The 16,677-nt window shown below is 52.2% G+C and overlaps 1 protein-coding gene across 5 annotated transcripts in view; it reads right to left on the minus strand.

The window, feature by feature from the left end:
- Positions 1 to 9,967: 9,967 nt before the first annotated feature.
- Positions 9,968 to 16,677, minus strand: part of HORMAD2 (HORMA domain containing 2) — a 28,131-nt gene continuing 21,421 nt past the window's right edge. Inside the window, exons 13-15 of one of the 5 annotated variants that reach the window (XR_004161616.1) lie at positions 15,166 to 15,302; positions 11,240 to 13,424; positions 9,968 to 10,669 (exon numbers count right to left, since the gene is read on the minus strand). Coding sequence is in view for 2 of the 5 variants with exons in the window: in XM_003211111.4 (XP_003211159.2) it covers positions 15,198 to 15,302 (105 nt within the window). In the remaining 3 variants the exon portion in view is untranslated. The other 4 variants (XR_004161615.1, XR_004161614.1, XM_019621131.2 and 1 more) reach the window with 4 other exon arrangements.

The following is a 16,677-nucleotide window of genomic DNA, read 5'->3' on the forward strand; positions in this document are numbered from 1 at the left end:
CCTCCAGTTGTTTTTGTTTTTTTTTTTTTTTAAATAAACCAAGAGAAAGTGACCCTCTCTGGCTCCTCTTTGCTCCGATGCTCCCCCCAGACGCCCTCGGGGCTGCACCAAAGAGCCCTCAAGCATCACCAAGGGTTGGGGTTCACCACTCCCTGCCCCTGCTCCCGTTTCCCTCCCCACTTCCTATGAGATGACTGCTGCTTGGCCATCTCACGGCAAAGAGATCGTCTCCAAGGGATGCTGAAATTGCCTCCCAGACTCTGGGCTGCCCTGGGAGAGGCTCTGAAAAGCTCCGGTCCAGCCAAGACCACCTAAGGATGCAGCCGCGCGCCGGCCCTCGGTGTCTCGCATGGGGCTGCACCGGTTAACAAGGGGCTGATTATACGGGAGACGTTGGAGCGGGATGATGAAATTTTCCTCCTCCTCCAGAGCCCTCGGGCCACCCGCCAAACCTCCCAGGCATGAGACAGGGAGCGGATGAGCTAAGATCCTGTGTGCTCATCTCGTGTCTCGGAGGAGCCCCGACAAAAAATAATCAGCGAAATGGGAAAGATTTGCCCCCTATAAAAAAGGAGCCCTCTTTGCTTTTCCCCCATGGGTCGTTCTGCCCTGGTGAGGGGTTGAGCCCCACGGCTGTGCCAACATCCCCGTGTGCAGCAGACGTTTCTTTGGGAATGGTGTGGTGATATCCATCATCCCATTCTGCCACTGGGGATGGGACCTGGGCACCCCAATGTCATCACCCAGAGACGATCACAGCTTTCCCGTGGGATGGCCCATCCTCAAACTGCTGCTGAACCCCAAAGATGAGAAAGGGACATGGGGGAAGAAGCTGAGGCTGGGGCCATCCCAATGACAGCGGGTCAGCACATCCCCATGGCTGCTGTCCCCAGCTCAGGGCACGGCCACCCCATCCCCACTCTGGGCTGAGTGCTGTCACCTGGGCTGCTCCATGGCCACATTCACTGCTCATCCCCATTGGGGACCAACAGGTGCCAGGGTGTCCCATCCCATGCCCATGTCCCCGCCTGTCCCCGTGTGCCCCATGCTTGGGGCTGGGGACTGGGATGCTTCGCGCATCGGGGCTGAGTGGGGAGCGGTGCACATCTGGATTTCTCACGCTTGCGTTCGATGTCCCTCCTCAACCAGATGGCAAAAATAAATAAATAGAATAAATCAGAGCCTCCTGACACAAATTGGGAACTCACGCCCGGGCTCTGTGTTTCATGAGTCTCCCTGGAAGGCAGTCAAACACAGGGAGGACAATGGGTTCACTTCTCCCTGGTGTCAGGTCATTCCCAGTTAAGGCTCATTAGCGGCGGGCGGGGATTAACTCTTCCTTCCCTGGAAAAGTGGATACCTCTGCAGTGCAGGGCAGACCCAGAACTGCCAAAACCCAGATCCCTCACCTCCCTGTGGGGCTGTGAGGTCCCCAGCCAGTGCCATCTCCCCACCGACCAGTGCCACTGCCCCGCAGCCATCGCCAGCCACAGGCAGTTGGATGGGGCTGACATCAGCCTGCACTGATGCCACCCTGCAGCCAGAACCGCACGCACCAGGGCAAAGCGTCACAGAGAGCCCCTGTTAGCAGTTCCCCCTTGGACACGGGAGCAGAGGAAATATGTTGGCTGGGGGGAACGCCAAGGGAAGGGGAGCTTTGGGAGCACAGTGCCTTCGCCCCAGTACCAGAGTGCTCTGACCGGCCGTGCTCCGTCCCCGAGCCGCTGCCTTGGGGAGCGCGGTACGTGAGGATCCGCTGCTGCCTGCGGTGAAGTCAGAGCCGCTGCCTGGGTGTGCCGGGCTGACCTCAGCCCTTGGCCCTGCAGCGCATCATGTGCTTGCTCACGCTCCACGTAACCCGGCCGGACGGGTCCACACGCTGCCCTGGGGCCACTGGCCAGACCAGACCTGCAGGTGCAGCCCCGGGATCTGCGAGCACCATAAGTGCCTGAGCCGCATCCATGGGCTGGGAGCATCCCAAGGTGTGCAAGCACAAGGCTGCACGTTGGGTACCACTCCTGCATCTCAACCGGGCACTGCCTGCGCATCCATCGCCCCATTGCCTGCTGGAGCCCATTGACCTCCATGGCCGAGGTGCCCACAAGGATTAGTCTTTGGGAGACGGGCTCTGTTTGGAGTCTCACATGGCCTGCAGCATGCTCGGCCTCTATATGGAATGCCAGCCCGGTCCCCATGCAGAACATTGTGTCCGTGGGGCCAGCCAGCGGCATTTTCTCAGCATCCCCAGCTGGCCGCCGGCCCGAGCACAGCAAGCGGAGCCGAGCCCATCTGAAATACATTCATCCCCGGGCACTGTGTCTGGAAGAGCAGATGCTCCCGTGGGCCCCCAACCACATCAGAGCACAGCAGCGCGGGAACCGCACGCTTGCATGGGAAGAAATGGACTCATGCCCCCAACGGCCCAACTCCTAATTGAAGACCAACCATAACCAATCAACGAGACAATGGGCTGGAGGAGAGACGAGTGCCATGTCCTTCACAGGGACTGGCTCCTCCGTGCCCTGCAGGGATTTGGCACAGAGGGGAGGGTGGGGGCCGGATCCGGACCCCCCCAGATGACACAGTCCCATGTTTTCCCATTGGCAGTTTAGCTGGGCAAGTGCTCAGCAGTGTCATGCTGCAGGGGTGCTCGGTGCTCTTGACATCCCGACCCGTCTCCTTCCATCCTATTGGCAGTGAACCCAACGTGCCGCTGCCTCCCCTTGCTGTAGGGCTGAAGCACTTTGGGGTGCACCAGTTTTGGGTGCCTCATAATGCCAGCCTGGCTCCATGGGAAGGCTCCATGGGAAGGTCTTACCAAGAGAAGGGCTTGGTGCACAGGACACCTCTCTAAGACCAAATGGAGAAGACCTGACATGGATGGCATGGAAGGACCGCAGGTGGGCACACATGCCCACAGCCCCATCCCCGTCCCACCACAGGGTTCAATGCTGGGAGCCAGCACTGGGAGCTGTGCTTTGGCACTGCTCAGTGGGATGATCCCATGGCTGCTTTTTCCCACTGAGACAAAGAGAAGAAGTCAGAAAAGTAGTGGAGGAGGCGGAGGTGCCCGAAGACATAGAGATAATGGAAAGCAGAGATTGCTCTCTGCGTCCAAAGGGATGGCAGAACCGCTCTGATTAAGAGCAAATGCTGCAGCACTTCCACCTGCTCCTCATGCTGCCTGAGCAGTGGGGAGAGAGAGGTGCCAAACGACCCCAAATGACGGGTGCGTGGCACTACAGCACCTATAGCAGCACTTATTGCACCTACAGGCAGCAACTGTAGCACCTATATAGTACCTATAGCAGCACCTACAGCACCACAGACTCTGGCTGCCTCTGGGACACTTTTCAGGGCTCAGCTAACATGTTGATTTATTGCAGCGAAGCAAAAAGCATGCCCATGCTCCCAGATGTGGTCATGCTTCCTTCTCCCCTGTGGCTGCTGCTTTCAGCCTCATTTCTCAAGAAAATGAAGCGGGTGTGCAGTGGTGTGGCTGCCAGCTGACCCCAGCCCCAGGGTTGTGCTTTCTCCTGGCCAGGTACTGCCAAGCACTGGGCTCTGCTCCTTATGCCCGTGGGATTCTCCTGGTGCTCATCTTCCCCTGGGGTTCAATTTGGCCGGGGGGCTGGAGCAGGAGGGTGCCTTGAGAACTGGCCCCGGAGGCAAAGTGATGTTCCCCATCCTGCTCTGAGAGAGGGTTAAAGCTTCCACACCTCAGGTAGAGGGAAACAGCCTGGATCCTGGTGCTGGTTGGTGGGGAGAGCAGTGTGGGCCCAAAAATGATGAGGAACTGTGACCCTGGGAGCATCCTCAAGAACATTCCCAACAACACGTGCAATCACTTCCCTGCTCCCATCCCTCCCATACCCATTCCCATACCTGCTCCAATGTCCACTCCCATCTCGCTTCCCATACCAGTTTCTATTCCTGCTCTCATTCCACTTCCCATAGCCTCTCCCATTCCAGTTTCCATCCCCACTCCCATTCCAGTTTCCATCCCCACTCCCATCCCAGTTCCCATCCCATTTCCCATAGCCTCTCCCATCCCAATTTCCGTCCCAGTTCCCACCCCCACTCCCACCTCAGTTCCCATCCCAGCTCACACACCAGTTCCCATCTCAGCTCCCACCCCAACCCCCATCCCAGCTGCCTTCCCTGCTCCTATCCCCACTCCCACCCCAGCTCCCATCCCAGCTCACATCTCAATTCCCACCCCCATTCCCATCCCAGTTCTCATCCCTGCCTCCATCCCCATTCCCAACGCATTTCCCATCCCCGTTCTCACCCCAGTTCCCATCCCCATTCCCATCCCAGTTTCCATCCCAGTTTCCATTCCCATTCCCATTCCCATCCCAGTTCCCATCCCTGCTCCCACCCCCATTCCCAACGCATTTCCCACCTCCATTCCCATCCCTGCTCCCATCCCTTTGCCCGTGCAGCTCTATGGGGCCAGGACCACAGCTGTGCCCCACGCCCTGTTCTGTGCTTCTGGCTCCGTGTGTGGATGGAGGTGTGTGTGTGCTGTGCACCCTGCTGGGCGTGCAGGGGTGTCTGCTCTTGGCAGAGGAGATCCGGGCCGGGAGCCCGGCAGCTGTTCCGAGCCCGGCTGCAGCCAGACAGCCACCGCAGCGCTGGTGACCGCATGCGCCTGCTCCCCTCCGGCCCTTCCGAATCGCTCCGTCACATGCACTGAAACAAAGGGAATGAAGGGCTGCACCAACAGCAACATCAACATGTTAATGTAACATTAACATAAATAAGTGGGCACCCCCCGGATGCTGGGATCGGCCCTGCTGGAGATGGGGCTTGGTGCCGACCTGGGTGCGCTGCGCCGGGGGGGTGTGGGTGGGTTCCAACGCGGGGACGGCCGTGCTGCATTTCTCATGGAAACTTGAGCGGGACCTTGCCAGCTCCCAGGATTTTTCCCTTGTCTTTGCCCAGATTGTCTCCAGCATCCCTGATTCCCTCCAGCTGCCGGCACGTGGGGAGCAGAGCTGCTGGCACGTCACTGGGGAGCCGGTGCCAAAGCTGGGCTGGTGGCACTGGGGACAGAATGGTGCGTGGGGCTGAGCTGGGTGGGAGCAAGCAGGATGGTGCTGGGGGGCTTGGAGTACATGGGGCCATGTCACTGAAGCCCTGACCCAGACAGAGCAGCACAGTGCCTCGAGCAGACACAGAAGAGATGGATAAGGCTGGGGAGTGTCAGACAGCAGAGTGGCTTCACGGGGTTGAATCCCTTCCGGAGACGGATTTTTTTGGCTTACATACAGCAGTGTCCGAGCTACTGTGGGAAAGCACCGAGCACCGCTCAGTGCTGCCTGTGCTGCGGAGTCACAGGGCTCGTGAAGAGCTGAAAAACATTGTTTCATCAGCACGAGGGAGGAAGGAGCCAGCTGGGCAGCATGCACAGGCAGGGCAGTTCCCTAGAAATACCAAAATTTCTCCAAAAAATAACCAGAGGTAGTAATGCTTCCCGCCCTGCCCTCCCTGCACACCCAGCAGGGCAGCTGCTTTCATCTGAACTGAGGCTCCAAAATCCCCTTGCTCTCGAAGTGCAACCTTTGCACTCACTCATTTGGGGATGATGGATGGGGTGCCCCGAAGCTCCCTATAGGGACCATTGGTGGGGTGGCCCAAAAGCACTCACTCGTTTTGGGCACCAGTGATGGGATCTCCCCATGGCACCACCACTGACAGGAGTGTCCCAAAGCGCTCATTCATTTGGGGGATGATTGATGGGGGTGGCCCAAAGCACCCCATGAGGACGATGGATGGGGTGTCCCCAAGCACTCTGTGGGGACCAACGATGGGGTAGCCCTGTTGCACTCATCCATTCTGGAGACCATTGAAAGAGGTGTCCCAAAGCCCTGGGGCCATTAACAGGGCTGTCCCCAAGCACTCCATGGGGATGATTGATGGGGATTCCCCAAGCACCCAATGGGGATCATTGACAGAGGTGTCCCAAAGCACCACAAGGCACGCTGCTGACAGACACATTGCCGTGGGACAAATGTGCTGCAGCTTCCCTTCCTGGGAGCTGGAGGGGAAGGATATACCATCTGCTGCAGCTCAGTACCACTTCTGCTGCTCTGAAGCCATCTCCAAAGCCTGAGGGCAGTGGGCAGGCAGCAGTGCTGCTTCTCAGCCGTAGGAGCCAGTGCCCGCAGTGGATACAGCCCTGGTGACACATGGCTGCTGGGTGCCCCGTCATGGGACATCCAGGGCCACCTGGAGCCCAACACCTGAGGCTAAGCACAAAGCTTGACCCCAAACCCTGTTTCCTTCTCTCTGCTGGGAGAGCCAGGCCAAAAAGTTGCTTGGTGCTGCCTAAACCAAGCGGATGGAAAGGGCAAAGCAGCTTCTTCCCTCTGACTGCGGATGGGAGAGCACTGGGAAACCGAGCTCCTTGGGCACACGGCGAGGGGAAATCCTGCGTCCTCCTCCTCTGTGCCAAGCTCCGGGTGCGTCTGTGGGTAACTCGTCTGGTCGGAAAGCCTGAGGGCGCACGTCCTGGGGAAAGCACCGTCTGTGAGCGTGCCCCCACAGCCAACCATTGCCACATCCCGTTCCTCTTCCCCAGGTGAGTCCCAGAGATCCCACCGGGCGCCCTCACTTTTCTCAGGAATTGCTCTTACTCAGAAGCACCCAGGCTCCTTCCAGCCCCATGCCAAGCAGAGGGGCAGCTGCTGAGTCTTGCTCCCTTCCTCCCAGCCCACGCGGATGGGATGGTGCCCAGTCACGCATTTTCATGTCAGAAAACAAGGCAATAAGCACCAAAAAGTCCTGCAGAGAGCCCAGACTGGGCTGGGTGGGACTCGCTAGGCTCTGAAGTCTCTCCAACCTGTGGGCTTCCTGATGGCTCCATCCCAAGGATGGAAGCCCATGCGCTATCACTGCTGTTGCCAGGTTCTGCTCATGGGGAACACCACGAGGTCTGCAGGAATCAGCTCTAATCCCGCGATCACCCGACACAAAGGAAGCGGCTCTGTTCCTCCCGAGGCTGCAGAAGCACTGAGGACAGCACATTTCTCATCCTTGCTGCACCAGCACACGGTGGCTGAATCTTTTTTTAAGATCAAAGGAGTGCAGGAAGTGCCAGATCAGACCTACAGCCGCTGGGCACTAACCAGTACCAGATGCTGCAAAGGAGGTGCAAAGCCACCGTGCTGCACAGACAGAAAATGATCTGCCCGTGCAGAGCTCTCAGCATCCCAGGGCACAGCAGTGAGTCCCTGGGTTTCTGCTATGAATTGCCATGACAAAAGGGCTGAGCTCTCTCCAGTCACCAAATGGGGAACTGAGGGGTGCTGCCCTTCAGCTGGAGCCCTCCAACATCTCAAACTGGGGCACAATTTCCATCAGGAAGGGTTCTAGCACTTTGGGGAAACGCCCTCCTCCAGGGACACTGATAGCAATAAGACAAGGGAGAATGACAGAATCATGGAATCATCAAGGTTGGAAAAGACCTCTAAGATCATCAAGTCTAAATGCCAACCCATCCCCAAGTGCAGGACATGGCCCTGGGTCTTGTTGGACTTCATCCCGTTGGCCTCAGTCCATCAATCAGCCTGTCCCCACCCCTCTGTAGGGCCTTCCTGCCCTCAGGCAGATCGGCACTTCCCCTAATTCGGTCTCATCTGTTGACCTACGGAGGGTGCACTCGATTCCCTCATCCAGATCATCAATAAAGATATTAAGCAGGGCCGGCCCCAACAGCAAGCCATGTGGAACGGCTTTAAATTAATAAAGAAGATGTAGGTGAGACGTGGAGAGGAACGCTGCTTTGCCAAGCTCCTGGATTAAGAGAGGAAATTCCTAACAGAGCGAAGTGTGTGCAATAGTAGAAACTCCAGATAAGCGCCCGATGACTGCACCTCGAGGGGCCACCTCACAGTGGTGTGACCTCAGGAGAGTCACTTCCAGATGCGATTAAGATTTCACCCTCCTGGCAATGGGAAATCATGATGCTCAGCCTCCTTCGCAAAGGCCTTCAGATGACACATGTCCCGAGGGGTTAATGAAATTGAGGGCGGAAAGCGGGGGAAAAGCTCATTTGCAAGACAGCAAAAACCCAACAGCCGCCCACTGCACTGTCCTTGGGATGCAGGACCCCCAGTACCCCAAAAAACCGAGCGAGCCCATGGGCACCCAATGGATATCCAAAGGGCACCCAAAGGGCACCCTGTGGGCACGCTGGCATTGAGCCACGGGTTTTCACCCCACGACAGCGATCGCAGCCCTTGAGTCATGAGCGGTGCTGAGTGCTTCCTTTGTGCAGCGTGGAAGGATGCCCGGGCTGAGCTATCTGAGCCGCGCATCGGGCTCTTTCTTCACACAGCTTCTTACACAGCACGCTCTGTTGCTGGGCTATAGGGAATTTTTGTGCCGGGCCTTTTGACGTGAACTCTTTTAGAAAGAGAATCCTGACTCATGGAGCCGTGACGTTGAATATAGTGCTGTGTAAGGCCTGACACAACTGGATATTTGGCAGCGGGTCGCCCCAAGTCCAGCCAGAGGAATATAGGCATTTTGAGACCTGAACCTATCTTCTTTTGTACCTTTAAGCGAAGGGAAGCCTTAGCAATGCCTTAGTAACGAGGGTCACCCAAGTACAGTGTCTCCCACTGGAGAGTTAAATAAGAGAAATGAAAAAATAATGGTTTTCCCTCTTCCTTTGCAGAGGCCAAATATGCTGATTCCCTTCTGGAATGAGCAGCTGCCAATTTCAGAGCAGAAAATCTCTTGTAGCCAAGTAACTCAGATCTTGCGCTCTGTAAAACAGCCTGGGAAAAGGAAAGCAGGCCAGCCAATCCACTGCAACCAGTAGGTAATGGTGCTCCCCAGCACGGCGATTTGCACGCAAGCTGGCGTCTCTTTGAAAGCAGAAAATGGGCACATCTGTGTCAGACCCGTGCACACGCCTGGCCCTGCTCTGCACAGAGCTCTGCAAAGCCCCCCGGGCTGCCTGCGTGTCACCTCCAGCTCCCGAGCTTCTCCAAAGTTTGTGTGCCTTTGGGTGCTCCCATCCGGGCCTACCCAATGGTGCAGAGATGCTGAGTGTGTCTGCTTTTGCTTTTTAGTTTGTTTGCTGCTTCTGCTTTTTTTTTTGTTTTTTTTTGTTTTTGGCTATTTCTACCCCTCCGAAGCCCAGGTTAAGCTCTCTGTGCAATACATTGAAAATAAAATAAAAAGGAAATGTCATCAGGCAGCCGACCCAATTCTTTCCCTTTTTACCTCAGCATAATTCCACTGCATCGGCAGGGAAGCCAGGTAACAGCCAGATGACCGCAAGCCAAAGGAAATGCTTGGCTGCTGGAGGCAGCAAGGCTTTGTCCAGCCGCCACGCTTACCCATACCTTCCTCATGTCTGGAGCCTGTGCTGATTCACCGCCATGGAAGGACCCCAAGGTAGTTTGGGGTTTCCCTTGTGTGGCCTCCTGCCTGCTGCAGGCTGCTCTGCAGGCAGTTCAGTGCCCAGATGAGGTCCTTGTCAGAACCCAGACGAGGTCCACTCCCTGTCCCAAGGCCTCGAGATGCTATTCATCATTCCCCTGGCTCCACTGGCTCATTGACTCCATAGGAAGCAGACAGAGTGGGCTGGATGCAAACCCAGCCAGCCAGTGATAGACTGAAGTCATCTTGAGCCGCCTGTGCTGCTTCTGCCAGAGGGGACCACCAAAGCCCCTCTGCTTCCTGCTTTCGTCAGTGCCTCCACTGTGTGACATCCAGTCTGGTACAATGACCCAAGAGGTGCAGCAGACACCAGCTGGAGATACCAGGCTGGATGTAAAAGAAGCATTTCTTCTCAGAAAGAACGGTTGGGCAGCGGCACAGCTGCTCAGGGAGTGCTGGGGTCACCATCCCTGGAGGAGTTCCACAGCTGTGGAGATGTGGCTCTGAGGGATGTGGGCAGTGGGCACGGTGGGGGTGGGGTTGGGGTTGGGCTTGGAGATCTTAGTGTCTTCTCCAACCTTAATGATCCTATGATTCTAGGTGTGAGCAGAGCTCAGCAATGTCTCAGATGCCAGGCTGTTTTGACCAGAGGAGCAGAGAGAAACACCCCTTCTTTTTACGGGTGCAAGCTTTGGAAAGACTGATTTTTATTGAAATTGCACCCCATTATGATGTTTATGAACACCGTGGAAGCCTCTATAGGCATCCAACAGTATCAAAGCTCTGTGACGGCAGCTTCTGCAAGGGCTCACAGGATGGTGTTCCTTCTCCCATGGGCAGCACTCTTTAAAAGAGGGAAGAGAGGAAGAGATTTGTGTAGCAAGCCCCAGAATCACCAAATAACAGCATCACTTCAGTTGGAAGGCATCTTTAAAGGTCATCTAGTCCAGCTCTCCTGCAATGAAGTGAGACACTTACAGGTCAGAAATGCCCCCTCTGGGGCATGCAGGAAGCTCTCCTGAGTCTCAGTGCTGTGCATGGGTACAAGCAGCTTCAGCTTCCTGGTTCAACTGAACTGGTAAGAAGATGTCTTTACAGACAAAAAGCAACTGTCCCCTGATGGCTTCCCAGCCTGTGTGCCACCTGCTCGGGTTGACATTCAATTCATAGTTCTGAGGCTGGCAAAGGTTCGGGTAGAGCTCAGCCAACTCCAAATGCCAAGCTGTTTTCAGGACACATCACGTTCCTGTGTTTCAGACAGTCTTACCCTCTGTTGATGAAAAAAAAAAAGAAAAAAAGAAAAAAAGATCGGTTTGTGATTCAAGGCCAATTTGCTGTACAAAGAACTTGGTTTCCTGTTATCAGTCCTAGACTTTCATCAGAATAAACATCCCCTCACTGCATGTCCTGTGAAGAAATACAAGTAGTATGAACAGAATATATCACGGCATGCCCATAAAAGCAACCAGCATTCTGTACGTGCCCGCACTGCTCCCACAGGTAAGCGATTCCCTAAAGCCAGGGAAGGACCTGGGGCTTTCCTGTAAACAGCAGCAACCCAAAACTTCCTGAAGGATGCTTGGGGTTAGGTCTGCATGACAGATCCCCTCCTTAATATGTGTTGAACATAGAGTTAAATCCAATCTCTAATGGACAAGGCAATGTCCAGAGGTTGGGCACAGAGTCTTGAGTCCTTGCAGAACAGTTCTGACCAAGGGGCATGGTGGTACCACTGCTCTGCCCGACCAGACATCACCGAGACGGCGTTGAATCAGCGGATGTTTTACACCTGGAGGTGCCTTAATTACTATTTTTCTAGCCCATACATGACAAATCTCACAGTAAAGTATTTGGAACACGTCACAAGAAGGCCGATCGATTCCGTGCTGGAACAGTAGGTCATTGATGTGCAGGGAAATGCCATAGGAGCACATCTGGCACACGGAGACCCAGGGCGGTGTTTCCTATGGAAAACTCCTACGAGGCTTCGGAGTCTCAGTCTCTGTGTAAAGGAAGGATATTCGTGCCAGCCTGCCTGAAATTAGCCTTGGAAGCTGCCTACAGAAAGCGTGCCAGTTCAGATGCAAATCCCTCTTACTTACCTCGTGATGACAACAAAAGCCAGATGCAATTTTACTCATCCATTAACAAAAAAGACTTTGCCCAGCACCACACGTGGGTGGGATTCCATTGGGGTGACACGATGCTGCTGGCACAAAGATCTTGGCCCCTGAGAATGGCAGCTCTGTGGCATGACAAATGCAGGCACTCGGCTCCGGCAGCCACGACTACATATTTTACCTGCTGACTAAAGAGGAAAAATGCAGAAAGTCTGAAAATTAAAGTCTCAGCCAAGAGAGGATAACCTGAAGGAACAGTGCTTCAGATAAAGGTTCATTATTAGAACCGGACTCGTGAAATCTACCAGCGGGTTTCCAATCCCATTTATAGCAGGGATAGTCAAGATAATTCATGGCTATTGCTACAGAAATCCAGTGGGGAAAAAATGATAGCCCATCTCCTTTGGGCAGTGCTGACAACATGTGATTTTTGCATTGTGGGTATATCACCGTGGGCAGAGGCTCCTCCGTGCTCCATTGAAATCAACGTCAAAGCTCCTAACTCTCACACTTTTTAAAAGTATGAAAGTGTCTTCGTTTCTCCTACTCATGTGTCATGTTTCATTTCTTCTTTCTGCGCTCCTTCCAAACCTGAAAGTCAGATGAGCTGATTTCCTAGATCTCACGCAGCACTGGAAATCCCAAAAGAATCCTCAGCTTTCACGTTAAAACCAACCTGACACCTGTCCCCACGATCACTGCATGGCACCAGAACTCGGGGTTATTTTCTCGCTGCGGCCAATGTATTTAAGGATGTGGTTGAGACAATGCTAAACATTTTCCGTTGACTTCAGTTTGATTTTCAATTTGAAACAGAGATACCACTCTTCTTGTTAAATGCTATCCCAGAAAGAGGGAACGATTTTTAGAAGCACCACCAACCTGTTTGTGGCTCGGCAGGTGTCAGGATACCCACACCACGCCTGCCAAAAGACCTGTGGTCACCAGGGACAAGAAGGGCTCCCCTTCTTCACTGATCTTCTGAAAACCCTACAAAACAATCACTTTCCCCTCATGGAACCTTCACAATATTCTGGGTTTTAAAACGGCTTGTCATCTTAATTGCTGTTAGTATCTCTGGCAGATCAAAGGGAGGATGTCTGTGATTCTTTGTATTACTCATTGTTATATTAACACAAAGATCACATATTCATTTATTTTGCTTGAAGAGGTAACAGTCTCCTTTCACTGCACGCACATAATTACTGTAAGCATTCAGGGGACTTGCCAAATGATGCACTGGGGGGGGGGAGAATCTTTGAAGAAAATTGTTCAAACGTAATTTAGTTCACTAATTGGCAAGGGACCGTTACTAACGAATTGCTTCTGTTTTATGTCAGTAGTGAATCAGGCTGATGATGTGTAACATACATGAAGTCAGTTAATGAGTATTAACTAGAAATGCGCCTGAAATACAAGAAAGAGGTGGGTTTTTTTACCTTTAGCTGGCCGAGCAGAATCACCAATAAATAAAAGGATACGTGTAAGTGGCTTAGATGATTCCAATCTGCAGTGGAAAGACTTTTCTTAGAATCTGGTGGTAACCACAAGCTTGTGGGAAAGAAAAATCAGACGCTTACTGTGGCAGTTCATCACAAGTTACTTTATTTCTAACCGAGCCTGAAATGAAAATGACTAGAAGTCGTTACCGTAAAATAGCTGATTGCAAGGCAGTGTGCACTGAGACAGCGAGCCTCTGGCCATGGCTACAAGCAGGGCAGCACTCTCGACTAAGCTGTGGATTTACTTGTGGTGTCTGTGCGCTCACTCTCGCTGTGTGGTAACATGAGACAGCCTCCTTCACTTTCATTGCGGGACAGGACACTTTGCGTTCTCCGGTGTGCACAAGGCAGACTGACAGGCTTCCCTCTAGTAGCCATAACCACAGGCTTGTTTGTCTTTCTCCTGTACGCACAATACAACAACATAACGAGGCTTTGGGGGCAGGCAGGAGCCAGCAGGCTGAAGAAACACAGAACCACAACCTCCAGGAGCACCAGGGCACAGCTCTCAGGTCAAGGCAGGTCCTGAGCCATAGCTGAGCTCAAAGAACGCAGGCCTCCCATGGATGTGCAGGCTTGAGAGTAAATATCATTACAAAATCTGGGCAGAAGGAAGCTTTCTGGTTTGCTCTGGCATGTGAACAAACTGGCTTATTAGGCCACAGGTGCAAATGTGAGGACTAGGGACTGAAAGTGAGGATAAAATGGAGAACTCTCATGTTCTGCAAGTTTTGTGAAGCAGGCATTAGGCCACGAAACCTGCCAGACGCTGCTGGGCTGAGGGGCTGCCAGCAGTCTGTCTGCCCGAGGAAGGACAGGAGTGGCATTAGCATTAGGATTGCAGTGCCTTACTCAGTTTCCCGGAGGAGTCAGTTGAACATTTAGGGGCGTACACCCACCCAGTCAGCAGCTCCTTCGGGTGCCTGGCCCAAGAAGCCTGCATCTGGCTTCATGCACCTGCCAAGCAGTCCTTTCTGTGGAGCTGACACAGGCCACAAAAGGAACACCTTATACCCCAAACCACTACTGCCCTTCAAGACCCAGCCTGAAGTATCTCTGACAAGTATCAGAAATGCCAGGAATGCTGCTACATTACCAGGGACACTACTCCGTTGCATTCTAGTGCTTTTTTATTTCTCCATCCCATCTCCATCGTGTAAGATCAACTTCGTGTTGGGAAGACGTTCTAAATTCTCTTCTTTGGCATTTCAAATTTCATTATCTCTTTTCTTATGTATAAAGTAATGCAGAGTTTGTTCTCTGACTATCATTTTTACAGTGTTTAAGACTAATTAAGATCATTTTGCTCCACTCCAATAATAACTATTAGGTTTTCACACCTCTCCTGTAATAACTTGGCAGTGTCAGCCAGGCAACCTACATGCCAGAAAACACAGCACCTTTGCTCCAAAGGACACAAATTCTTTCTTTTACTGCTGCTGCTCCCTTTACCTATATTTGCCATTGAGAGGTACCTTTATAAAAGTTAAGTTGGAAACATGGTGTATTTCAACACAAGCTATATTGGGCAACTATGCCTCTTGGTACGAAGTGGATTGCTGCTTCAGAAGTAAGTTGATATTATAACCATAGCAACACTACTTGCAGAGTCAGAAAAAAAAAAAACCATTCAGCAGCAACAGCAGAAAATGTGCATAGATTACTTTATCTCTGCATTCAATATAGATAAAAACCCTTCTCTGAAAAAAATAAAATAAAATCTATGCTCCGGAAAGAGTAGATAGAATGAAGCATAATCTAATGAATCATGAAACTTGTTTGCTGCCATCGATATCTCAGAGAGTTCATCCTGAAATAGTGCTGTTGATATTGATAACATATTGGCAAGGGACCCAGCCAGAGAGGAACAAATTTAGCCACTGGGATGTGTGTGTGGTGGGAGGGAGGGAGACAAAACAAAGAAGCACACAGATACTGTCCACATGAAATCACCAATCCTCAACTCTAAAACATGAAACAAGTGCTGCTGGCCTCCAGTCATGACAGCTGTGGTGCCTACTGCCTCTTTGCAATGCAAACTTTGTACAAGACAAAGTATGCAGAAATATATGTGGCATGTGGAGAGTTAAATATGAGGAGAGAATTAAGGTCTTTGCCAGTCAGATGACAACACAAACTCACACCTTCTGAAATGCATTGTGTGGCAGAACAAACATCATTTCCTGCCTTCCAGAAGCAGCTTCTCTGGTTCGCTGACCTTCCTTTTCTTCTTGGGTCCTATTACCTCTTCCTGGCTAAATGCAAGGTTCAGGCAGCTTATCTGTAAGAACCATCAGAAGCAGTGATCATTCTCACGGTACAGGCTCCTGTTAGACAAGTCAAGAAAGACAATTTCCAAATCTACAATGTGTTTTCCTGGATCCTCTTGGGTTTATTCAGTGTGATCTTGTTCTCCAGTAAAAGCCATTAGGCAAGGAACCAAAACTGGAGCACTGACTGGAGCTGAGATGCTAAGGTCTGTGAAAGCAACAGGTTCAGTCCCACAGCCTAAAGACAATAAAAGGAGCAATGAGATCTTTGAGAAATACAATCGCTCATGAGGCAGAAGCCTTCTTCACCAACGTGGGATAGTAATAGACTCAGAGAATGATTGAACGGCTTGTGCTGGCAGGGACCCCAAGGGTCACCAAGTTCCACCCCCTGTCACAGGCAGGGCCACCAACCTCCAGATCTGGCACTAGACCAGGCTGCTCAGGGCTCCATCCAACCTGATCTCGAACACCTCCAGGGATGGAGCATCCACAGCCTCCCTGGGCAGCCTGTGCCAGCACCTCACCGCTCTGCCTGTGAAGAATTTCCCCCCTGACATCCAACCTTCCTTCCAAACATCTAAACCTTCCTTCCTTGAGCTTAAAACCTTTCCCCCTTGCTCTATCACTGTCTGCCCTTGTAAAAAGTTGACTCCCCTCCTGTTCATAATCCCACTGAAGAGAGGTACATGGGTCACATTTGTAGTCACTAGAAACAGCCTTTCAGGATGAGACACCATGGAATGATGTACACCATGGAATTTCAGCGTGAGCTGATCGGTCTCTGAGTCCAAAGACTATTTGTGAGTTTGTGAAAAATGACTAAGCAAAGCAAGCTCTGTTTTAGGGGGCATAACTTCCCTCTAGGAAGACACAAGCCCCCCTCAAAAATATCCAGAGGCCTACAAAGCAAAAGGCTAAAAAGCACTAAAAAATATATGCTAGAATACAAGTGGGCAATTCAGACAGATCACAGACAGATGGACGTCCAGAACGACAGCTGAAGTGTTGGCTGTGTCATGTAAATAACAAACTGACTTATTCTTGTTATCACAGGACATATTTGCATCTCTATAATAATAATAACATGGAGCTGCAGAAGCAGCATGTGTTGCTGCCCACCCAGAAGGGACAAAGCACAGAGTCTGGCAGTGTGACCTATCTTGCTCCCGCTGGAATCGAACCGAAGGGACACACCACAGCACACTCTTCAGCTTTGCCTCCAAAAGAAAATTCATTTGGATGAAAGTAAGGTGAATGAAGAGGGAAAATAGTGCTAAACAAGTTGCTAATTCAAAATAAGAGCAGCTGATTCTGGTTTCACTAAAAAATCAGGAGGAACTCTATGAAGCAGGATAAGCAGAAGGAGTTAATAAAGAGCTATTC

This window comes from Meleagris gallopavo, chromosome 17 (genome assembly GCF_000146605.3).
Source record: "Meleagris gallopavo isolate NT-WF06-2002-E0010 breed Aviagen turkey brand Nicholas breeding stock chromosome 17, Turkey_5.1, whole genome shotgun sequence".
Lineage (NCBI taxonomy): Eukaryota > Metazoa > Chordata > Aves > Galliformes > Phasianidae > Meleagris > Meleagris gallopavo.